This window comes from Erithacus rubecula, assembly GCF_903797595.1.
Source record: "Erithacus rubecula genome assembly, chromosome: 11".
NCBI classification, from domain to species: domain Eukaryota; kingdom Metazoa; phylum Chordata; class Aves; order Passeriformes; family Muscicapidae; genus Erithacus; species Erithacus rubecula.
Genome location: NC_136663.1, coordinates 436,789 through 460,616, shown reverse-complemented (window position 1 = coordinate 460,616; position 23,828 = coordinate 436,789). Strand labels below are relative to the sequence as shown.

The following is a 23,828-nucleotide window of genomic DNA, read 5'->3' as shown; positions in this document are numbered from 1 at the left end:
TGTGCTGAGCCCAACCAGGCTCCTGCAGCCTGTGCCCAGCCCTGCTCCTGCAGCCTGTGCTGTGCCTAGCCCTGCTCCTGCAGCCTGTGCCCAGCCCTGCTCCTGCAGCCTGAGCCCAGCCCAGCCCTGCTCCTGCAGCCTGTGCTGAGCCCAACCAGGCTCCTGCAGCCTGAGCTGAGCCCAGCCCTGCTCCTGCAGCCTGTGCTGAGCCCAGCCCTGCTCCTGCAGCCTGAGCCCAGCCCTGCTCCTGCAGCCTGTGCCCAGCCCTGCTCCTGCAGCCTGAGCCCAGCCCTGCTCCTGCAGCCTGAGCTGAGCCCAGCCAGGCTCCTGCAGCCTGAGCCCAGCCCAGCCCTGCTCCTGCAGCCTGAGCCCAGCCCTGCTCCTGCAGCCTGTGCCCAGCCCTGCTCCTGCAGCCTGAGCCCAGCCCTGCTCCTGCAGCCTGAGCTGAGCCCAGCCCTGCTCCTGCAGCCTGTGCCCAGCCCGCTTCCTGCAGCTGAGCCCCAGCCCTGCTCCTGCAGCCTGTGTGAGCCCAGCCCTGCTCCTGCAGCCTGAGCCCAGCCCGCTCCTAGCCTGTGCTGAGCCCAACCAGGCTCCTGCAGCCTGTGCTGAGCCCAACAGGCTCCTGCAGCCTGTGCCCAGCCCTGCTCCTGCAGCCTGTGCCCAGCCCTGCTCCTGCAGCCTGTGCTGTGCCTAGCCCTGCTCCTGCAGCCTGTGCCCAGCCCTGCTCCTGCAGCCTGAGCCCAGCCCTGCTCCTGCAGCCTGTGCTGTGCCTAGCCCTGTTCCTGCAGCCTGAGCCCAGCCCAGCCCTGGTCCTGCAGCCTGAGCCCAGCCCTGCTCCTGCAGCCTGAGCCCAGCCCTGCTCCTGCAGCCTGTGCTGAGCCCAACCAGGCTCCTGCAGCCTGTGCTGAGCCCAACCAGGCTCCTGCAGCCTGTGCCCAGCCCTGCTCCTGCAGCCTGAGCCCAGCCCTGCTCCTGCAGGTGCTGCAGTGAATGCAGCCATGCACAGTACCATTGCTGCCCTCCCCTCTGTCCATCCCCAGGGGAATGCAGATGCCACCAGCTGCCTCCTGAGCAGGCTCTGCAGGCAGACCTGAACCCACAGCCATCCAAGGCAAGACATGCTATTTATACTCCTTTCAACATTTCACTTTTCTCTGCAAATAATACCTGCTCCAAGTTCAAGTCCAAGGCATATTTTGCCTTGCCAGATGATCTGCGACCGTCTCATGACTTATTACACTGTTATCGCTGCTAAGCTGAGCAAACAGGGCTGCTAAGTCTATTAATCTTCTGAAACACAGAGTCTTAAACTGTAGAAACAAAACATCTCACTACAAGATACATAAAATGTGCTATAGAGAGATAAGGGGGGAATTCAGCGCACGCTCTGCTAAGTTTTTTCAGTGCCACTGCAAGCAAGACTGACGCACTTTTGCAAGAGCCGACTCTGGAAGTAACACCAACAAGTTACATAAGGGAAAAGAAATTCCTCTGACAAGAGCAGCCTGCCCCAGGGCGGACAGAGGGACACTTCCCACAGGAGAACCTGGGCACTCTGCAGGCGCTGGAGCTGCCACCTGTACACTCACAAGGGCTGACAGAGGGAGCCCAGCCCAGCCAGGCTGGAAACACCACAGCACTGGACATATTTCAACCTGTCTAGTACTAACTGCTCTTTATTCTGCAGAAATTCACTCCATTCGGCCACTCACAGGCAGCTTGCATATTTATGTACCAAAATATTCTTCTGAGAAAACAAGTATTTGGCCTATTTGCCTAAAGCAAAGGTCCCCATGAGCACACAGGATTCATACATTTTATTTATCACAGTGCTCAGATCAGGGCAGCTGCAGGAGGTAGTGGGGCTGTGGAAGGACAGACAGATCCAAGCTGAGCTGGCCCATTCCCCAGCCTGGGCTAATGCTGGTCGTGCACTTGCCTTATGGGAATTATAATCTGGCTATATAAAACTGCATTTTCCTCAGGCCTGGCTGCCTCAGCTTCCCTGTACAACCTGCAGATCAAACCAAAATGAACTCAAACTGCAGGATTTTGCACCCTTGTGACAGACGTGCTGACACCTAAAACACCGCTGCTGCTCTTGCTGATTTTTACTAACAGCAATTTTACCTCCAAAAATTCCAGCTTAATCAAGCTGAATTGTGAGAACTAGAATTAGATTTTACTGAGGATAGATTATACCTATTGCAAACTTTTTTATTCTTCCCAGCTACTCAAAATAAAGACATTCTGGATAAAAATATTCTTCTATAACAATTACATGCACATAATCTGAAACATGGACCATTTCACAGGGTAGGAGTTGACAGAAAGCAGACATTAAAAAAAATTAATTAATTGTTCTAATGGATAGTGGGATTTCACCCTGAGGTCAGCACACATCAAAGCCAGCCCCCAAAGTGCCCAATGGGCACAGGAAACCTCGGATCTGAAACCTCAGAGTGCTGCTGCCACTCAGGATGAAGAGACTTGAGAGCATCTTCAGAGCAGCAGAACTCCCTGCTGGGTCTGAATGCACACATCAGGGCAAACCAACATTTGTCACTGGCTTTTTTCTCTGACAAAGTACTGCCTAGGACACTCCCCCTGCACAGAGCATCCTCACAGGAACCACACGAAGCCTTCACCTCATAGCCTGGTATATTAACTGTATTTGCTTATCTTAGGATGTACTGAAGTTTCATCACAACTACAACACGGTTTTAACAGTCCCTTCTCTTTCCTTGTTAATTGCTGGGAACTCTCTTTGACACTAATGGAATTGCGACTACACGTATTCACAGCAGAGCAGGCTCCAAATGTCACCAAGGACAGCATTCAAACATATTTACACGTTAATCCTTTTGGTAAATAACTATGGGGTAGCAGGAAAGAAATGTTGTTTACTTTGCTGCATAACTTGGAAAACTAAGCTTACAGTATATAACTGTTCATAAAATTAAACTGAAAAATAATAATCAGAGGCAAACTGCTCTAATGCTTAAGACACCCAAACAGTGGAGACCACCAGTCATGCAAGGGCTGGGCACAACAGGACACACTGAAGTGTAGGAATTCCCAGGGAAGCAATTGAACTCTGCCAGATCCTCCCTCTCCCTCCCCTCCAGACAGGAGCAGTAGCAAGAATTTGTTGATAAACTCATAGTTGCAAAAATCATCCTTGGCATGAACATAAATCGTAAGGAATGGGAACAGAACTTTTCCTGTAGTTTCCCTTAAGGAGCTGGCCTTAGCTAACACTGTTTACAGCATCCCATCGAAAATATGCCGAAGGAAAACACCTAGAAAGCCTTTGAAAGTAACAGAGTCACCACGAGGCCTGTTACAACCCAACAGGCATGACCTCCTCAGTATCAGAATATGATGCCTGCAGATTATCCACCAGTTCCTGAGCAGAAATCACCCAGTGGTTAGGAACCAAGAGGTGCTGAGGCTCATCCAGGCACCCCTGTGTCACCACCACCTCCCCACTGAAGCAGCAGAATAAAACGAGTACTCGAAGGAAATAAAAACAGAGAGGGAAGGCTATGATTTAATCTGAGCTGGTCATCAGATCTTCATCTACAGCACACATGTGAGAACTTTCCTGTGGCCACAGAAACGCTCCTGGACAGAGAGGCTGAAACCATGTGGCTTTTACTGGTCAGCCAAGCCCCGGGCCTCCAATGGCCAGTGCTGTTTGCTGGCACCCACCAGCAGCTCCTGGACACTCCCTGACACTCCAGGCTCCAGCACAGCAGCTCCACGGACAGGCAGCCAGGCAGCAGCTGCTGCAGGGACGCAGTGCACAGCCCTGGGATGGAGAAGCCAGCTCCCTCGGCAGAGCCCTGGCTGCAGAGTGCGTCCCAGAGTGTCCCCAGGGCTGGCAGCAGCTCCGGGGAGCAGGCTGGGGGCAGCTGGGGATAGACCTGCCTCACCCGGAGCACAGGGGCTGCTCTCAGCTCTGGCTCCTGCAGCGCCATCCCAGCCTGCCACCAGTCACCTGCCACCGCGGCAGGGAGCACTTCTTCCTCTTTTATCTGTTTGAATTATCACAACATTGTTCTATGCCAGCGGGCCTGCCCAGGGCCAGTGTCACACGCAGCCAGCCCGAGGGGAGCTGCAACCTCTCCAGCTCTCACCCCAAGCTTCCCCTGCAGCAACAAGTGCCATCGGCTAATTATTCATCATGCAAATAATTTCCTTGTCACTTTGGAATGTGTTGTCATTTCATTAGAACCCTTTGTCCACGGTACTAAAAAAAGACATAACCCAGTTAAGTTATTCACCATCACTATTCATTACTGCATCCCTCTTTCCTCTTACATCCCTTCCCTGAACCTGCTCTCCTGCACTTCATTATCTGTGTCACCCGTGTCCCGCTCCTCCCTTGCTCTGGGGCATATATTCCTCACCTCAAAAAAATCACCAAAAGAAATTATTCTTGCTGAAAGAAACAACCACGTATTTTTCCAAGACAACCATTTTACACAAACATCCCTGCATTTTTCTCTTCCACTATACCGACGCCTTAACAAACGGTCATGCTTGCACCTGCAAACCGAAGTTCTGAGTTCAAGAACTTTCTCTACAAAGAAAACACAAATCTCTGTTTCCCCCGGGGCAGCTCCCGGGGCCAGGCCGGGCGGTGTGTGCAGGGGGCGATGCCGTGAGCGGCACCGCAGAGCCGGCCCGGGACAGGGAACCGCGGGCCGGCCTCGGGACAGCGCCGGGCACCGCCGGGAATCACCGGGAACCGCCGGGAACCGCCGGGAACCGCCGGACACACACCGGGAACCACCGGGAACCGCCGGGAACCACCGGACACACACCGGGAACCACCGGGAATCACCGGGAACCACCGGGAACCACCGGGAACCGCCGGGAATCACCGGGAACCGCCGGGCACACACCGGGAACCACCGGGAACCACCGGACACACACCGGGCACACACCGGGAACCACCGGACACCACCGGACACACACCGAGCACACACCGGGAACCGCCGGGCACACACCGGGAACCACCGGACACACACCGGGAACCACCGGACACCACCGGACACACACCGAGCACACACCGGGAACCGCCGGGCACACACCGGGAACCACCGGAGACCACCGGACACACACCGAGCACCCTCCGGACACCCTCTGGTCAGCCAGCGGACACACATCGTCCCCGGAGCTGGCCCGGCAGCCCGACCCACGGCCGAGGCCCGGCCCGCCGCTCGCCCCGCGGGTGTCCGCGGGTGTCCGGGGGTGTCCGGGGGTGTCCGCGGGTGTCCGCGGGTGTCCGGGGGTGTCCGGGGGTTCCGGCTCCCGGCGCGGACACGGTGCGGAGCCGGGCGCTGCCCAAGGGACGCGCGGGCGGCGGGGCCGCGCCCCGGCCGCTGTCCCCGGCCCCGGCGGAGCACCGTCTCCGTCCCCGGCCCCGGCGGAGCACCGTCTCCGTCCCCGGCCTGCCAAGGCTCCCCCGCTCCCCGGGAGCCGCCCCGGCAGCGCCGCTGCCTCCCGCCGCCGCCGGGCCGGGCCGCGCCGCGCCGCGCACATCACCCGGGCCTGCCGGCGGGCCCTGCCGGCGCGGCCCGCCCCGCTCAGCCGCTCATGCCGACGGTGCCGCCGGCGCGGCGGGCGGAGGCAGCGGCGGCCCGGGCTCCCCGCGCCAGCCCCGGCCCCGCTTCCGCCGCCGCCCCCGCCCCGCCCGGAAGCGCCACCCGGCCCCGGCCCCGCCGGCAGCCCCGGGCCCGCGGGGAGCCCGGCCCGGCCCGGCCCCGGCGCGCTCACCTCGTCCCGGCGCGGCCTCCGCGCTCCGGGCGCGGCGGGAGCGAGGGGCAGGCGCGGAGCGGGGCGGCGGCGCGGCGGGCTGCCCTCCCCCGGGGCCGCCCTCCCTCATCCTCCCCGCGGCGGAGCGGCCGGCGCCTCATGAGTCACCGAGCCCGGGCCCGCACACGTGCCCGGCCCCGCCGCCTGCGGCCGGGGAGGCACGGCACGGTACGGCACGGCACGGCACGGCACGGCACGGCACGGCACGGCACAGCCACGGCACGGCACGGCACGGCACAGCCACGGCACGGCACGGCACGGCACGGCACGGCCACGGCACGGCACGGGCACGGCACGGCACGGCACGGCACGGCACGGCACGGGCACGGGCACGGCACGGCACGGCACGGCACAGCCACGGCACGGCACGGCACGGCACGGCACGGCACGGCACGGCATTGCAGGGCCGGCCTGGGGCGGGCGGCGCCGCAGAGCGCCCGGGGGATCGCTGCAGCCCCCCTAACGCCGCTGCTCAGGACACGATCTGCTTCCATCGCGGGTGGAAGGGCCCTGCTTCCCCCCATCGCACAGAGCGGGTCGTGCCGCGGGTCGGTGCGGGGCTGGCAGCGCTGCCCGCACCCACCGTGAGCAGAGCCGCTCCCGGCCCCGCAGCCCCGGGCCCGGCTCAGGACAGCCGCCGGCTCCCAGCGCAGGGCCGGTCCTGCCGTCTGGGTGACACTGACAGAGGGTGCAGGAAAGGAGACACAATAGTCGGGATTAGCCAGAGGTTTATCAGCGTGTGCCCTGCCAGGACACGCACCTCGGGCCATGTGCGAGGGGCTCATCAAAGCACTGTGCTGCTACCCATAGTTAAGGAAAGACGTAAACAAACTGAAATGAAAGAGACAAGGAAAGAGACAAAGAGTTTATCTCCAGTGTCAGGTAGTGTTAAACATCTTTTAACACAGACACCTAAGCAGAAAGTTACGTTTTGTGAGATTAAGTAATAACAAATAATTCTTCACTTGATTTTTGGAGACAGATTCTGTTACCTGCTCTCGAGATCTAACTCCACCTGCTTCCTTCATGAGGCTTTTTGTTCTATCACACAGCCTGGAGGGGATATAATTAACTTTGCTATTTTGTGCTCCAATCACCCCTGCAGCAGAGCAGGCAGCACTTTGGGAGCAGGATGGGTTTGGTGAGCATCGCTGCTCAGCCTGCCCAGCCTCGGGAGCATCCAGGTGTGCTGCATGCCCGAGGCAGTGCAGGCACCCCGCTGCCTGGGAGAGCTTCCTGGTACCTGCTGCTTGGCTCTGATGGCTTTTTCCTACTAACTGGACACTGTGAGGACAAAGAAGCATTCAGCTTTCTTTCAGAAAAATATCATGTTCTTACATTTGTGTTTCAATGAGGTTTAATCTGGCCAGAACAGAGCCCATGACAACTGGTATGCCATCATGTTTTATGTTTGCCTGTCTGTGGTGCAGTGTCCCTCAGACACCTGCACAGCCCTGATGGGCCCTGCAGTGAACATTGTCCTGGGCCATTTGTGCTCTTCCTGTTCCTGCTCAAGCACAAAGAGCTCCGTGGGCCATTTCCTGCCTGAGAGCCGACAGCACTGCGCCAGGCATTCTCAGAGCTCTTGTTCTGGTCACAGAGCTTCTGTACAAACTCCTCCCTGCCCAAATTCTTCTCAAATAGTGGCACAGGACAGTGTCTTGGTGCTGGGAGGCTGGAGCTGTGTCCTGGGCACCTGTGATGGGCTTTTCTCACTGTATCCCCTAAAGCAAATGCATTCCATTCACACCAGTTTATGCAGCTTACAGGGGATCAAACCCTAGGGCACAAATGTCAGACACACGATCTGTCATAACAAAATGTCCAAGCATGGCAGGGTAAAGAGGAAACTGTAAGGAAATCTCAGATCCAGGGATCCCCCAGGTCATCACCCAGTACCAACAACAATGACCACCTGGGATTCCAACAGACTAATTGTCTTAGAGCAAAGATAAAGAAATATGTCATTGCACAGTCAGCATTGTGTGCCACTCAGCACAGAAGACATAAATCAGTACTCAAGGACGGAGAGAAACATTGTGTGCTGAGAAAGTTTTTGAGAGCTATTTTGTGTTTTAGGGTCCCTCTGTGCTGTTGCAGCTGCAGCAATAAGGAGGAGCTCTGCAGGCCGGGTCAGTGCTGCCCTGGTGCTGTTGAGGTGAGAGCTGAGCTCTGAGGATGGTGCCAAGGTGCTGCCCTTCCCTCTGAGCCCGGCTGGCAGCAGGGCCAGTGGTCACCCGGAGCACGGCACTGACCAGTGTGTCCCAGAGCCTGACACGAGCGTGGCTGTGGCATCCTCTGCTCAGCTGCCCCTCGAGCAGAGCACAAACACTCCTCACTGCAGGCTGCCACCCCGAGGGCTCTGTGCCTGGCCTGACACACTGACAGAAACCACAGTGCAAACCCACCACAGCTCCAAGTATGTGCCATGTCTCCATTTTATCTCCCCAAACAGCTGCAAAGCAGCAGCACTAAACCAACCTCTACTCTGATTGTCCTTCCCTCCTCGAGCCTTTACCAAAGGCAGACACACGAGTTGCTTCAAACCCGACTGAGCACGGCTGCAGCCCCGGAGAAGCCGTTTGCTTCCTGATGCCCTTATTTGTGCAACAGTGGTGAAGCTCAAGTTCCCCAAAAAGGTCTGACAGGAGCTGCAGTGCCGCCGAGGCCCCGCTGCCTTCCGGAGCCGCGGCCGCCGCTCGGCACACGCGGCATCGCCCCCCGCCCGCCGAGCACGCTGCTGCCTGCCCAGTGACCCGGCTGCATTTCTGCAAATGCAGCACACACAGCCATCGCCCCCCGCCCCCCGAGCACGCTGCTGTCTGCCCAGTGACCCGGCTGCATTTCTGCAAATGCAGCACACACAGCCATCGCCCCCCGCCCGCCGAGCACGCTGCTGCCTGCCCCGTGACCCGGCTGCATTTCTGCAAATGCAGCACACACGCTGATGGCTTGGCCCTTTACACCGTTTTTGTACCTTTGTTTTAAAGCCTCCTGCAGCGACTGTGTGATAGTATTTTTGTTGAAAGTAATAAAACGCCTAAAATCTCCCCCAGTCTACAAGCACATAAGTGAGCAAAATTCACAGTGCAATTCCCAGCAAATATTTGCGATACACATTATAGCCCTTGCACTTGCTCAAAGGTGATTTCCTGCCTTCTCTGCAGCCCATGCAGCCCCTCCATCAGTGCCTGGTCGCTGCCCCAGCCCCAAGGAGCAGTGCGGGTGCTCAGCCCAGTGGCTGCTGTGTGCGATCCAACGTGGTGTTTGGTCACAGAAAGTGGCGGGACGTTCGCCAGCAGCAGCGGATTTCACCCTTAGAAGATTAATGTCATTTTAGCCTCCCATGTGCTGAACCAGCAGCCCCCAGAGTGCCAGAGCAGGCTGAGGAGCCGTGCCCCAGGGATGGACAGCCACCCGCAGGAGCAGCGCTCGGCCCCGTGGGGAAGTGCGCCCGAATTGGGGCGCGGCCATGGCGGGGGCGCCTCTGCAGCCCCGTCTGCGCTACCACAGACACCCCAGAGCTCAACAGATGTCAAACCAGCTCACAGGGCTCTTGCGAGCATGTGAAAACCTCTCTCTCAACTTTTCCAGCACAGTTAGCAGCAGAGGTGACGAACAGATGAAGCTGCAGTAAAAGCAGCAGAAAAGGGAAGATGCAGATGCGGCGCCATGGCCCCCCGCGCCGCGTGTCCCCGGGAGCACTCGGGGCTCACTTGGGGTGCAGCTCCACTCCACAGGGGTCCCAGTGCAGCCCCAGCATGTGCCACACAGGGCCTATGGCGGGTCTGACTGCCACTTGCAGTGCTCTTCAGAACTACAGGGTTTTGTTACTTGTGCCTTCCATAAAATCATCTTGCATTTAGCGTTCATTTCCCCAATAAACTATTAAACCCCTCGCTAACTCAGGACAGGGAGACACGTATGCGAAAGCAGAGACGAAAAGCGCCCAGCTCACCACTCACCGTCCGTCCCCACCGCGTGTCCCGCTGCGCTCTGGGGCCGGCCTGGCCCCTCTGGGGGGAATGTCTCGGTCCCACCTGCAGCTCCTGGGGCTCCTGGGGCGCAGCCAGCGCCTCCCCAGTGCTGCAGGGCCAATTGCAGCGTGCGACTGCAGCAAGGCCTGGCGGGGGAAGCGGTGACAATGGCACTTACCAAACCCGCGGGGCCAAGGGGTCCGAGTGAGCCCTCGGGAGCGGAAACCACGGCCGCGGGCTGGGCTCGGCATAGGTGTTTTCTCAAGGCAGCAAAACCGCCTTTCTGCGGGTCAAGAAGGAGGCGGCAGCGGAAGCGCAGTGCAGGCAGGCGTGCCGCTGCCCGGGGAGCTCACCGGGCACAGGACGGGCGCACGGAGCGGCCATGCACCCGCCCGCCGCTGGCCCGGCCGTGCCCGGCGATGGGGCAATGCTGGGGCGGCGCCGGCTCCTTCCTGCTGCCAGCCGCAGATAACGGCTGCAGGCAGCGCCCGGCCCCGCCGCCGGCGACACAGCCCTCGGGCCATTGCTGCTGCGCTTAACACCATCTCCGGCCCTCCGCAGCCTGCCTCCAGCCCTCTGACAAAGCTCTGCTGGCCCAGGGCCGGCTGCAAACGTCCCTCACTCAGCCCAGGGGGAAACACCCCGTCTTCAGTGGCCGTGTCAGCCTTGGGAAAGCCGTGCGGCGGCTCCCAGCTGGCAGCAGCCGTGCAGGGCACGGCCCAGGGCCAGGGCAGTGTGGGCAGCCCAGAGCCCCAGCCCGGGCTCTGCTCGGCCGTGCCAGCTGTGCCCCACAGCTGGAGCAGGAGCGCTCATACCCCCAGGACTGGGGTGGGAGCTGCCTCTCTGGAACGGCCCCGCTCTGCCCGAGCTGGGGGCGTGCTGCAGGTGCAGCTGCAAGTGCAGCACGCAGCTGAGCAGCCTGGGAGCGCTGCCAAGGGATGCTGCAGCCAGCACAGCCATGCACAGGATTTCCTGGCATCTCCTTCTGCTCCTCCAGCGGTGTCCCCCTCTGCTCCTGCCCTGCAGCAGAGCCTGCTGCATTCACCATCCCACCCCTGGATGCAATCCCGTCTGGGTGTTGCAGGAGAGGAGGGAACAGCTGTCCATGAGTCCCTGAGCCTGGCTGGTGGCACGGACCAGGCAGCCCCAGCCTGGCACAGCCCCAGCACTGGCAGCAGAGTGGGGGGAGCCTGTCTCTGTGTCTGCACAGCCTCACTGAGGCTGCTGCAAAACTGCCCCATGGTGAGAAATAAACCCCGAGTCCTGATTTCAATCACTAATAATTAATAAAGTCAATTGCAGAGAGTAAATGATACACTGATTTGATATTACTAGAATTTGGAATAGTCACCTGAGAAATATCCATTCCTATTACAGAATGGATAGGGATACTCTGCACTAGGGCTCTCTTCCCACCCTGAAGCCTTTTCCAAGCAGAGCACAGGCACCCTGGTCCTTTCTCTGGGAGCTCCAGAAGTTTTGCAGCCTGGTCACAGTAAAACCCCCAATGAGGGTGAAAGATGTCCAGAAATTTCACCCAGAGAGGTACAACAGATAAAATTTCCCATGGGTGTCAGCTGTCTGTGCAGAAGCACAACATCCTCAAGGCCTCCCTGGAGAGGGGCCCTGCTCTATCTGAAAGCCCTGGCTGAAATGACAGGTTTTCTACTTTCTCTTCCCCTGGTACAGCTGTGTCACTGCTGGGCCCAGTGCAGCAGCAGCCCCCCTGTTTAATCTGACATGATCACCCCAGCTGCAGCAGGGGCAGGGCCCTCTGCCTTCCTGTGGTGTCAGACATGCAGCAGGGGGAGTCTTCATGCTCTGATGGATGAGTGAGGCTGCTCACTAAATCCTGGTCACAGACACACTTGTTGGCACATTAATGCTCAGAGCATGGTTTGCTCTGTGGCATTGGCTCTGAACTGAGCTAAAATTCGTCATCAGCCCCAGACTGTGTAGGGTGAGCAGTGGTGGTGAGACACACGACAGCACTGCCCAGCTTCTTCCTTTTTTTTTTTTTTTTTTTTTTTCTGTTATTCCTGAAGTGTCCAAAGCCTGAGGTTTTTCTTAGGCTGCAATTACTAAAATAATGAGTTCCTTCAGAAAGGCAGCAGGGCCAGCCCATGTCATGGTGCTGCTGAAGGGGGCTCTGTTCCCAACATTTCAGTAGCTTTAACTCTGTCATTAAAGCTGACAGCGTCTGACCAATCACCCAACTCCATCCTTCTTATTTTTCCAAATTTTGGTCACATCTTTGTTTTGAAAAATCATGACTAAATTTTTTCATGGGTAGGAGCATTTTGTTTTGTTTGCAAATAATGAGGAGCCTCTGGTTAATCTGTAAAAGATTATCTGAATCAGAGGAAGTGTGGGAAACATATGGACAATCTCATCTCTCCCTCATTAGGAGATAAAGAGTCTTTGCTCCTCATTTTCATCCCAGCCTTGGAGATAACAGCTTTGCCTTCCTGCTGGATATCGTGTGAAACAGATCCAGGTTGGAAACAAAAGTCTCTTCCCTGATACAGGACCCAGAAAAGGACCCTCATGTTTTTATACTAAACCCTAGTTGTGTAACCAGGGCAGACCTGTGCCATGGGCATGCTGGCCTGGCTGGAACTGGGCAGGAGTGGGAGCATCTCAGCATCCCTGAGCTCCATCTCACACAGGATGGTCTGCCATAAAGGAGGAGGTTGGCTAAAAATAATAAAACATGCAATTCCCAAAAGTGAAATTCATATGTAAATGCAAAGTGCACCAGGTAGAACAAGAGACACTTCTTAGCTTTGTTTGGCATTTTTTCCCTTTCAAAAGGTAGATCCCAAACAAGTGATGCTACTAAAGGCAAAGGCAATCCTACTGTATTCCTTACCTTTTCCCCTCTTTTTTAAACTAATTGTATCCAGGTATAAAGTAAAAGATAAGTTTTAAGAAGTTTGCAGATTTTCAGGCGTAGGGCTTAATTTAATTTCCTTTTTCAATCCTACATGTTATCATCCCAGTGCCTGGCAAAGAGCTTTGGAGCTGCCCTCCTTCCCTGCCTTTCCCAGCTCCCTGGCTGCCAGGGAATGGCCCATTGCTGCTGCACCTGGGGGCACCTGGGCACATTGCTGCTGCACCTGGGGCACATTGCTGCTGCACCTGGGGGCACCTGGGCACATTGCTGCTGCACCTGGGGCACATTGCTGCTGCACCTGGGCACACCTGGGGCACATTGCTGCTGCACCTGGGGGCACCTGGGCACATTGCTGCTGCACCTGGGGCACATTGCTGCTGCACCTGGGGGCACCTGGGCATATTGCTACTGCACCTGGGGCACATTGCTGCTGCACCTGGGGCACATTGCTGCTGCACCTGGGCACACCTGGGGCACATTGCTGCTGCACCTGGGGGCACCTGGGCACATTGCTGCTGCACCTGGGGCACATTGCTGCTGCACCTGGGCACACCTGGGGCACATTGCTGCTGCACCTGGGGGCACCTGGGCACATTGCTGCTGCACCTGGGGGCACCTGGGCACATTGCTGCTGCAGGTGACACATGAACCCTGCAGTGTCGCTCATTTCTCTGCCACACCTCTGGGGGGGCTGCCCTGGCTCTGGAGCTCGGTGCCTGTGATGCTGAGGCACATTCTGGGTGCTGCCAGCAGCTCTCCAGAGCACAGTGTTCCCATCCCAGCATGGGGTGCAGGGGGCTGGACCCACCTCTCTGCTGCCCCAGCCCTGGCACCATCTCCCAACCCCTGCACAGCACTTTGATCCCATCTCCAAAGCCACTGCAAATCTGACTGCCCAGCTGGGGGGTGTGGGGGACATTGCCTCTCCCCTAAATGACAGAGGCATCAATAGTTCACTGCCGCATTTAGAAACAAAGAAATTCTTCAGGGAAAAAACACAGTCAACCACTTGTTAGTCACTCTCAATATTTAACTCTAGGCATAGCTGCTGCTGAGCAGGAAATGCTGCTCTGGTGAAAACTCTGGAGTTTGACCAAAGTATCCCTCTTGCTTCCAGAGGATTTGTGCACCTGCCACCCAAACCAGCCACATTTAACATGTCCTGCTGTGAGATTGCCAAGGAGTGGGAGCACGAGGCGAGTCTGCCTCCACACAGAGCTCAGCAATTCCAGCCATGGGGATGTTCCTGAGGGACAGCAGCAGTGCACAGCCCCTCACAGTGCCCACCCTGCAGAGCCCAGCCCTGCTGGGCATCCTCACAGAGCACAGGCACTGGCAGGGACAGCAGCCCTCCTGCATGGAGGGACATTAAAAGTACATTTCCAAGTCTGTTTTTGTTTCCATGTGACTGTGGAGGGTTGCTGCTGCTTGGCCTGCACACACTCTGCAATATCACAGTGTGAGGAGCGAGGCACAGGGGCCTCAGTGACCCCCATTTTCAGCCCAGTAGGCAGGAGCTGCTTTGCCATGTTCTAGCAATGAGTGGCCCAGCAGAGCCCAGCTGCAGGAGAGGAAGGACTGAGCCCAGGGGAGCACAGCTCAGGTGGGCAGGATAGCCAAGACCCTCCGAGCCCCTGCCTGGACAAGGCCTTGCCTTTTGTCACTCTGTTGAAGGTTTCCTCCAGCCCTGCAAACACCCCAATCAATCTTTCTGTCTCTTCAGGAAACCACAGTCCCCAATTCCTTCAGAGGACACTGCAGATTCACACGGGTCTGGCTGAGACCTACTTTCAGACACGTCATCTGCTGTGAGACACCCCCCAACAGGCACTGCACAGCACGTGCTTTCCCAGCCTGAGGCATTATCCAGCACAGATAAAGTGTTTTGGGGAGGGGATTGTGCTCACAGCACAGGAGAGGCCACACTGCTCCACTGGAGCATTTCTGTGGCTGGCAACCCTGGGCTGGATGCACCAGCCCCATCCTGCCATGCCCAAAGAAAATAATCAGAATTAGAGGAATTCATGAGCAAGATGACAAGAGGGGTGTTTCTGCCTTGCTCTCACCAAGGCCATGTCAAAAAAAGACAACTTCAGGGTTTTCTTCTGCAATCACACATTGCTCAAGAACTGCAAACAGGATGATGGACCCCCAGGTACCCAAAGCAGGGTGAGGAGCACAGAGCCCTCAGACAGACAGACAGACAGACACCTCACTCTGGCAGCTTCCATGGTCTGCTTTGCTCTGCACAATCCATCCCATTTGCCAGAGCCCTGCTCCAGCAGGGCACAGCCCATGCCACAGACAGAAAACCAGAGCAGTGCTTGCCCAGTACAGACCAGGTGGTGCCATGGGCATACTGGGCTGTAGGGTGACTCCCCCGGGCCAGGTTAATGATCAGCTCATCTGTAAACACCAGCTGGATTCTCTGACTTGGTATTTAAAGTTGGACTCTTTCTAATTAAGTAGTGACTATGGCTGCATGTCATAAAAATCAGATTGCAAGTAACTAATCATTAGGTCATATTTGAATTGTTTGGTTTGGGTTTTTTTAGTGAAAAAGGCATGCTTTGTGTCTTGTGCTTTTGAAGGGGATATAAAGAAAAAGATGAAAGATACTATTAAAGAAGGAGAAAAAAATAAGTAAGAAGGGGCACATCCAGACAGTGAGTCCATTCAACAGATTTACAGTCTGCATGTTACAGGCATGAAGCAGAAACCTGCTTTAAAATAAGATTTGAGGAGCCCAAGGAATCAAAATCAAGCCTGTCATGCTAAGAAATACTGTTGGAAAACTTACAGTCAATGCTATCAGTGCAACAGGCTGAATCACTGTATTCATAGGCAGCAGCTCTGAGAAAAACTGATTTCTCTGGTATAATTCAATATAGGAATAAAGTAGCTAAGAGAAGCCATTTAACTCTGTTTATTTTTATCTTTATCTGCAGTACTGGGTGTACACAGAATGGTCTGAGGAGCACTTTAGGAGGTGAGCAGGTTATTGCTCCTCACACGGGCAGCAGGTCTGGAAAAGCTGCTACCACAAACACAGCAAAAGTCACCCCAAACCCCTTGGAATCCTGTGTGCCACAGAGAGCAGAGGAACTGTTAATGAGAACAGGATAATTGTAATAAACATTAATTCCTCTCTGTTTATTTTGGTACAAGGTCAGTGCTGATGTTGTTTCTTCCCTTGCCAAACACTCTGCCCAAAGGTGTTGCAGGCAGAAGGAAACAGAGACTGAATTTATCTCTGATGGGAACAGGAAAAGTCATTTGGGGATCCTTTGAGGTTACTACAGAAATCCTTCTAGGAAATGACAGAAATCAAAGCAGAGGAGAGAGCATCTGCTCATCAGCCCCAGCTCTGGGCAGGAGGGGGAGGAAGGACGAGCCCTGGTCCTGGGGCAGGCAGGGGTGAGGCTGGGACAGGCACCTGGGGTCAAACCTGAATCCAAACCCTGAATCCAAACCCTGAATCCAAACCCTGAATTCTAAGGGGTTTCATGGAAATCAAGCCATCAAAGCATCCTGGGACACTTCTCTACATGAAGCAAAATGAGCAGCATGAATCACAGCATTTCGTAACAATTGCCCTGAAATGCACAAGAACTAATTAAAAGGAAATAAGAAAAAACACCCTGGAAGACAAAAATAATTTGCTCTGAAAATAATTTGCTCCCAGGTCAGGGAAAGCTCATTTCTCTGTGATAGAACACAGACACAAACCTCAGAGAAGCCAGCATTTCTTAGGGAGGTCGATAGCTAAAGCATTCCCTGCAAAAATATTGGGTTGAAATACAAGGAAACTTGAATATCCCCATACACCATAAAGAAAAACAAACATTAGGGTGATAAAGTACTTCCTCTCCTGTCAGAAATATATTGCTAGATATAAAATCATGGTGGCTGAACCTCATACATGAGGTTTTTAAATTCGGGCCTGTGTAGAAATGTGCTCTAACAGGATGGAGATTGTTTTGCCTGGCTGCTGCTCACCCTGGAGAGCCCCCAGCCATTGTGCTCCTGCAGGAGGAGGATTTCCTCTGGTGAACCTGCCAGGGGAGCACGACCAGGCATCCAGGAGGATGGAAAAGCCCCAAGTGCCAGGAGCTGGTCAGAAACAAAGCAGAGTGAGCAGACAAGGTCCAGCAGGTAATGCCACGTTTGTTCTGGGGCTGATCAGGGGAAAGGAGACACTGGGGCTGCTTAAAGGAAAACAAGCAAGTCCAAATGGCTTTTAAATCTGCCATTCCAAGGCTGGAGGGAATGGTTCAGACATCCTGAGGTGTTTGCCAGACCAGCTGGGGACAGAGGGCTGAGTGTCCCTGGGCTGTGTCCCTGAGCCCAGGCTGCTGCCTTGGCTCACAGCTGCTCCTTGTGCTTCCCTTCACAGGGGATATTTCTCAGCAGTTTCACTTGTAACCAGCTCTCAGGATGAGTTTTTCCACATTTCCTCTCAGTTACTGCTCCCCCTGGCATGCTGCAGCAGCTCCTGCCTGAGCACAGAGCATCCCCCGTGCTGCTGCCCCAGCCCTGAGCACCCAGCACACATTCCCACTGCCAGATAAACCAAACTGGGGCTCTTTCTCTCTCTCCAGTTCCTCCTGATTCCATCTGCCTGTCCCACCACAGCCCAGCAGCTCCTCCCCAGCTCTCTCTCAGCCAGGCTTTCCCAGCAAGAGACACGTGCAGCAGTTCTTTTTCTGCTGTGACTTATTTAGATATAAAAGAGACCTCTGAGAGCTGTCACCTCTTTCTTACCTGTTCAGCTTGCTGTGCACCTGTGTCACGCCAGCACAGGATCCTTGTGCAGGCAGGGATCAGCACCAGGGCTCCTTTTTAACCCTCTGGGCCCCACACCCTGCCTGATGGAGCTCCTGGGGCAGCTGGGACCCATTTCCTGCTCTGGCTGGGCAGGGCTGCCCTTCCCCTGGGCAGTGGGCACTGCCCAGCCCCTCCCAGCACTGCATCCCTGCCCTGGTGGGCAGCAGCTCCTCAGGATTCCCCTGGGGGTTTGGGAAGCTGGGCTGTGCCAGGCTCAGTCCCCACCTTTCCCATCAGAAAGGAGGAGCTGAGCCAGCAGCACTTGGGCTGTGCCTGCCCCTGAGCAGCATTCACCAGACAGAGCAGGTCTCTGGGAAGGGAAAACAATTCCTAAGACCAAGCCCTGGAGCACAGATTTATTCCAAAAGGCAGCAGGCAAGCTGCTGGATTGCTCCATGTATCAAATAATTTAATTATTTCATCTGGACAGTTATTTGTGAGCCCTGTGACTCTTATGTGGCTGTGTCAGGAAGTGAGGCAAGAGTGCAAGAATGAGCACAGCAGCAGCTAAATGTTCCACTTCACTTATGTGGGTCACAATCTCGATGAGACACGGAAAACTGAAAGGAAGATGAGTCCTGCAGCACCTTGCCCTGCCCACAGATCCTGCAGTGCTCTGCCCCCAGGTGTTGGTGTGCCCAGGTCAGGCCCTGCTGGCCCACAGCTGCTTTGAAGAGGCAGGTGAGGCTGTGAATGCTGCCATGGGGGTGCTGCACACCTGGGACCCCTGGGGCTGCTGGTGGCCACACCTCGCTGGGCTGTCCGGGCTGCCCAGAGGGGAAACTTCCTCTGGGCTCCAGGAAAACTATTCTTAACTTAAGTATTTTTAGAAAGTGAAAGCCAAATTGAAACCAAGCAGAAGTCAGCTGCATTGGTATCTTCATTGCTGTCAGCATGAGCAGCTAAAGTCTGAGTTGCCAGTGTGGCAGTGCCAGGGTCAGGACACGCTGCTGGAGCACACGGAGGGTGCCAGCCCATCCCAGGGCCCAGGGCTGGCCAGGCAGGCACCCCTCACTCAGCACAGCCCTGAACCACAGCCCCTCTGCGGGCAGCCCTGCTCTCTGGACATTTTTCCTATAAATCATCATTAAAGAATGCAGAGCAGCACAGGGAACAGGGACACCTGACCCCAGGGCAGCACTGCCTGGGCAAAAAGTGATGGGAACAAAGGCAAACCTGGGAAATCCCCTCTAAATGTCAAGAAAAACATGGTAGGACATTTTACACGCTCCAAGCTGCAGAGGAGCTGAGGATTGGTTGGGTTTGGAATGAGTAAGAAATAGATCTGTGTGTTTTCTCCAGGGTGTGGAGCTGCTTGTGAACTCCCCCCAAATGCAGGTTCCTGCAGCTCACACCTGGAGAGGAGGCTGAAAGCAGAACAAAGCCTTGGCCTGGCTCTGCCTGGGGCAGAGGCTGCTGGGCTGGGGCAGAGCCAGGGCAGCCCCCAGCCCCTGCCCTGCCCTCACCACCCGCCCCAGGAACAGATATTTTTAGGTCGCTTACCGCCACTAAAACATACTTGGACTGTTTTCAGGCTGACTCACAGCTGAATTCCTGTTCTGGAAGCATTTTCTGTCCACACCCAAAATAAGGGAAGACAAAACAAAATGAAACCAAAAAAACCCTGTCTGAATCAGAGCCAAAGGCTGTGTCCAGCCACTGCCTGCAGCCCAAGTGTGGCTCTGCCTGGGGGGAACCTGCACCCACAACCCACTGCCCATCACCTGCACCCACACCTGCACCCACCTTAGCCCAGCTCAGGTGAAACAGGCAGTGCTTTGTAGCTTTATTAATTTAAATTTGTCCATTTGTTCTGCTGAGGAGTAGAAGAATTAAGCAGAGAGGAACATCTATGGGAAGCTTGAACATAGTGGTTTTTATTCTCTTTTTATCACACTTTTAATTGCAAGACCAGCAGCATCGCAGTAAAGGGTGCAATGATCAGGAGCTTCACTTGTTAGTTTAGGGAAATGGAAGTTGTGGAGGCTTTAGAGATTGCCACTAAACCAAAGGTACAAAGCAGGGCTGTCTCAGCAGGGGGAAGGAGCAGAGCCCAGCAGGTCCTGGAGTCCCTCTGAGGTGCCTGGTCTGTGTCAGGAGCTCCCCAGCAGAGCAGAGCTGCTGTGACAGTGGGCACAGCAAAACAAATAATCGAGCATATTAATCCATAAAAACTGTAGTTACACATTGTTTACAGAGAGAAATCAGCTCCTGGCCATCAACACATGGGCATGGGGTGGCACCTGCTGTACAGGTGGCAGTGTACACCTGCAGTGGCACCCCCAGTGCTGGGGGTGGGCTGGACTCCTCGGGCAGGACAGGGGAGAGGCAGCCAGGCAAGAGCAGGGCAGGGACACTCGGTGCTGCTGGGCTGGCAGTGCCTCCTCTTCCAGCAATTCCAGACCCAAGGAGGAAATCACAACTGAGCTTCTGCATGGCTGATTCTGTGCTAAAAATCCCAAAGCCAGGAAGTTCCTTCCAGGTTTCTGTGAAGAGCACAGGGTCAGCTCCCTGGCAGGCACAAAGTGCTGTGCTGTGTGGGACTGGGAGCCAGACCCTGCTTTGATAACACTGTGCAGGGCTGTGCCAACCATGGCACATGGACCAAGGCAGCTGCTGAGGTTCCATGGACACTCCAGAAATCAGCAAATCAAGTACAAGAGCACAGAGGAGTTTTCCCGGTTTTTTAAGCAGTTAATTATTGGGGGGCTGGTGCCACCAGCATGGTGAAGCACATTGCAGGTGATGATACATCAGAAACAGGGCCCAGGAGGAGCTGGGTGAGTCCTGGGGCAGGGCTGCCCACCCCCTGCCCCTGCCCCCTGCCCCTGCCCCTGCCCCCTGCCCACCCTCCCTCAGCAGCCCTGGGCCAGCCCAGCTCCATGAGCTCATTACTCCATCAATCCTTCCCTGCCTGTTTGAAGTCAGGTCAGTCCATGGCACAGTAACTTGTGCTGCTGATCGATCCTGCAGGGATCAGGCAGGGACTGGCTCCTCATTAGCTCCTGGATCATTAGAAGAACTGCTAATGAAGTTTGAACTCCAAGGTCTAAATTCTGCTTCAGGCTATAGATCCCAGGGCACTTACACAGTTCTGTTGAGGACAGGTGACTCCATCCCTGGGAAATGGCTGTGTGAGTGTGCCTGCCTGTCCTGGCGACGTGTGAGGCACATTCTGTCCCATTCCAGGCCCACATTATGACTCACAAAGCAGCAGTCTGAGAGCAGAGTGTTTTCCCTCCAAGAGCTGACTGGATGGCCTTTTGATTGCAGTATTAATGGCCATGGGGTATCCCAGGCCAGAGCAGGGCCCTGCTGGGAGTCAGCAGAGCCTCCCTCCCGGTGTGCTGGAGGCAGCTCGGCAGAAGTCTCAATAAGTTTTCAAGAAGTACATTAAGGTAACAGGTGCATTTAGATGAACACAACAAGCTCATACCTATTCTGCTGTATAAATAAAGTTATCTAAGAAACAATGGCACATTGCTGAATGCTCTCCCTAGGAGAGTTTCCTCCCAGACCTCTCCCAGCACAGGGGCTCCGGTTACTCCTTCACTTCCCTCCTTGTCAGCCTGCCCCAGAGCTGCCTTGTTTTGGCCATCAGCATCTCTCTGAAGTGGTCACCCATCAGGAAATAAAAGACAGGGTTGATGGCACTGTTGAGGAAGGCAAAGGGCCTGGTGATGATGTAGATGGTGGTGATGGTGGCCTGCGTGCAGCCCGGCACGCTCAGGGCCGGGATGCGGGAGGCGATGCGCACGTTGCGCATGACGTGGTACGGAGTGAAGAGCAGAGAGAAGATGCCCATGGTGAGGATCACCAGGCTCAGGGGCTTCTCCAGCGCCAGGGCAGAGCTGAGCTGCTCCCTCCTGCTCCTGAGGAAACGAACCATCTTCACGTAGAAGCAGCACATGGTGAGGAGGGGGATGAGGAAGCCGAAGACGGTCAGGAAGGTGCTGTAGATCAGGTTTGTCACCGGGTCCCCAGAGCTGGCGTAATCAAGACACTTGTAATTATTGGAGGCTGTTAGAGGCTCCAGGAAATGCAGCAGGGGCAGCAGCTCCAGGATCACCCCAATCCATATGGCAATGGACACCAGGACAGCTGTTTTCCTCTTCTGCAGGGCGTGGTCCCTGAAGGGGTGTTTGATCAGCATGTACCGGTCAACGCTGATGGCCGTGAGGAAGAGGATGCTGCTGTACAGGTTGGCATGCAGCAGGAATCTGTTGCTGTGGCACAGGCTGCCCTCGTTTATCCACTGATCTTGGGAGTAGCTGTTCACCAGTATTGGCAGAGTGCACAGAAATAGCAAATCTGATATGGACAAATTGAACAGGTAGATGTTGCCGCTTTTCCATTTTTTCAGGCAGAAAATATAACCAAACACCACAATGGTGTTTCCAATGGCACCTACAATGAACTCAAGGCTGTACATGGTGGAGAGATAATACTTTTCTAGTACTCTGTTGGTCAGAAAGCAGTCACTGCTCTCGTTCACAGCCTGGAAAATCAAAAGGAAAAAAATGAACACCAAACCCAGGCAAAAGATCATTGTGCAGTTATTGTTATATCATTGCTGTAATCAGTGAATGCAGCCTGCAATTTCCTCCCAGCCTACAGGGTAAGTAGATATGTGACCTCAAACAATGTCTCTCAGACACAGGATTGGTACTTGCAGACACTGCTCAGAGTTACAGAGCAAGATGGAAACTGTCCTGAGCAAAGACCCGTGTGAGGCGCCCCAAGTGGGAGCATCACCTGAATGGAGGGTCAGCCACAGCGTGCCAGTGGCCAAAGCCAGGGCAGTGCCAGGGCCAGGAAAGGGAAACCAGCCCCTGGGTGCCCTGTCAGCACCTCGTGGAGTCATCTGCCCATTAGCCAATGCTGTCCCGTGGGTCCTCCCTCATCTCTGCCAGAGGTTTGCTGACGAGGCTGCTCAGGGACGGCAGCGCTGCTCAGAGCTCGCTAGGGAGCCAGGAGAGGTGTTTGTTAAATTAACAATTAATCGACACTTTGTGTGCTGTGCTGGTAACTGGGGAGCAGAATTGCACAGAGGATGGAGCACATCTCCTGTGCCTTCTGCCACAGCTTTCTTCAAAGCTGCATCACTCATGATCTTGCTTGCTTTCTAAAGGCTGGTTGCAAAAACGCTTTCAGCCACAGTCAAGGAAACAGAGCAGGATCTCAGTGATCCAAGTGTTTACTCCTCTCCCTCCTCTGCTCAGACACCTGCCCCTGCAGAAGGACACAGCTTTTGGTGAGAGCCTTGGATAAAGTGCCAGCAAACAACCAGAAAGCTGGGAAAACCAATGCCAGAAACTGGGATATAGATCAAAACTGGAGTCAAGCTAAGGTTAAGCATTTCCAAAGGTGTTTTGGTGTCAAGAACTTGTTCACAGGTCTCTGTCCTCAAAGCATTGTATTTCATTTCGAAAGGAGATAATGAAGCAGAACAAAAATTTCCCAAAGCTATTTCCATCAAGTCTCTAGACTTACTCTGTGCCCCCCAGGAAACACAAATGCTACAGAGAGAGCTCGCTCTGCTCAGAGCTCACCTGCTGCACCTGCCGAGCCCTGTCTGCTCAGCTCTTGAGGTGGAACTCCACACCTTAGTGAGATCCTAAATCTAGAAAGCACATCACTGCCATTAGCACTTGAAACAGCAGCAATAATTCAGAGTTGTCACGGACAGATACATGAATTTAGCAGTGAGGAAGAGGCTGACGGACGGCTCTGAAGGTAGGAAGGTAAAGCAGTGAGAGCCCTCAGAGGGGTGGCAGAGGAGCAGGAGGCTCCGAGCCCTTACCATGGCCGGCAGTGGAGCTGCAGGTGCTGGCAGAGCCGGGGATCCCGGGGCAGCCGCGTGTGCGCTGGATTCAATCATTAATGAGGCCGGCGAAGGCGGGATCTGCGGGCTGGGCTGCCCAGATGCACCAGCACTTCCCTCTCACAGAACCCACCGGAAAACAGCCCGGAGATGCACACAGCCCTTCACAGAACACACCGGGAAACAGCCGGGAGATGCACACAGCGCTTCACAGAACACACCGGGAAACAGCCGGGAGATGCACACAGCGCTTCACAGAACACACCGGGAAACAGCCGGGAGATGCACACAGCGCTTCACAGAACACACCGGGACACACACGGGACATGCACACAGCGCTTCACAGAACACACCGGGAAACAGCCGGGACATGCACACAGTGCTTCACAGAACACACCGGGAAACAGCCGGGAGATGCACACAGCGCTTCACAGAATCCACCGGGACACACACGGGACATGCACACAGCGCTTCACAG

At 55.3% G+C, this 23,828-nt stretch overlaps 2 protein-coding genes across 15 annotated transcripts in view; both read right to left on the bottom strand.

Moving 5' to 3' along the window:
• The window catches only part of MBNL1 (muscleblind like splicing regulator 1), a 65,569-nt gene extending 55,496 nt beyond the window's left edge, over nucleotides 1–10,073 (bottom strand). For 9 of the 14 annotated variants that reach the window (XM_079315119.1, XM_079315113.1, XM_079315124.1 and 6 more), the window contains exon 1: nucleotides 5,557–5,695. The gene's annotated coding sequence lies outside the window, so the exon portion shown is untranslated. Of the gene's footprint in view, nucleotides 1–5,556; nucleotides 5,699–5,787; nucleotides 5,962–9,981 lie in introns of those variants that run through there. The other 5 variants (XM_079315121.1, XM_079315117.1, XM_079315120.1 and 2 more) reach the window with 5 other exon arrangements.
• A 10,311-nt stretch (nucleotides 10,074–20,384) lies between these two features.
• On the bottom strand, nucleotides 20,385–23,617 carry SUCNR1 (succinate receptor 1). The gene is made up of 2 exons (XM_079315132.1): nucleotides 23,330–23,617; nucleotides 20,385–22,024 (listed from the first exon to the last, which is right to left on the bottom strand). The coding sequence occupies exons 1-2, from the start codon at nucleotides 23,405–23,407 to the stop codon at nucleotides 21,068–21,070; spliced, it is 1,035 nt and encodes a 344-aa protein (XP_079171258.1). The 5' UTR covers nucleotides 23,408–23,617; the 3' UTR covers nucleotides 20,385–21,067.
• Nucleotides 23,618–23,828: the final 211 nt, after the last annotated feature.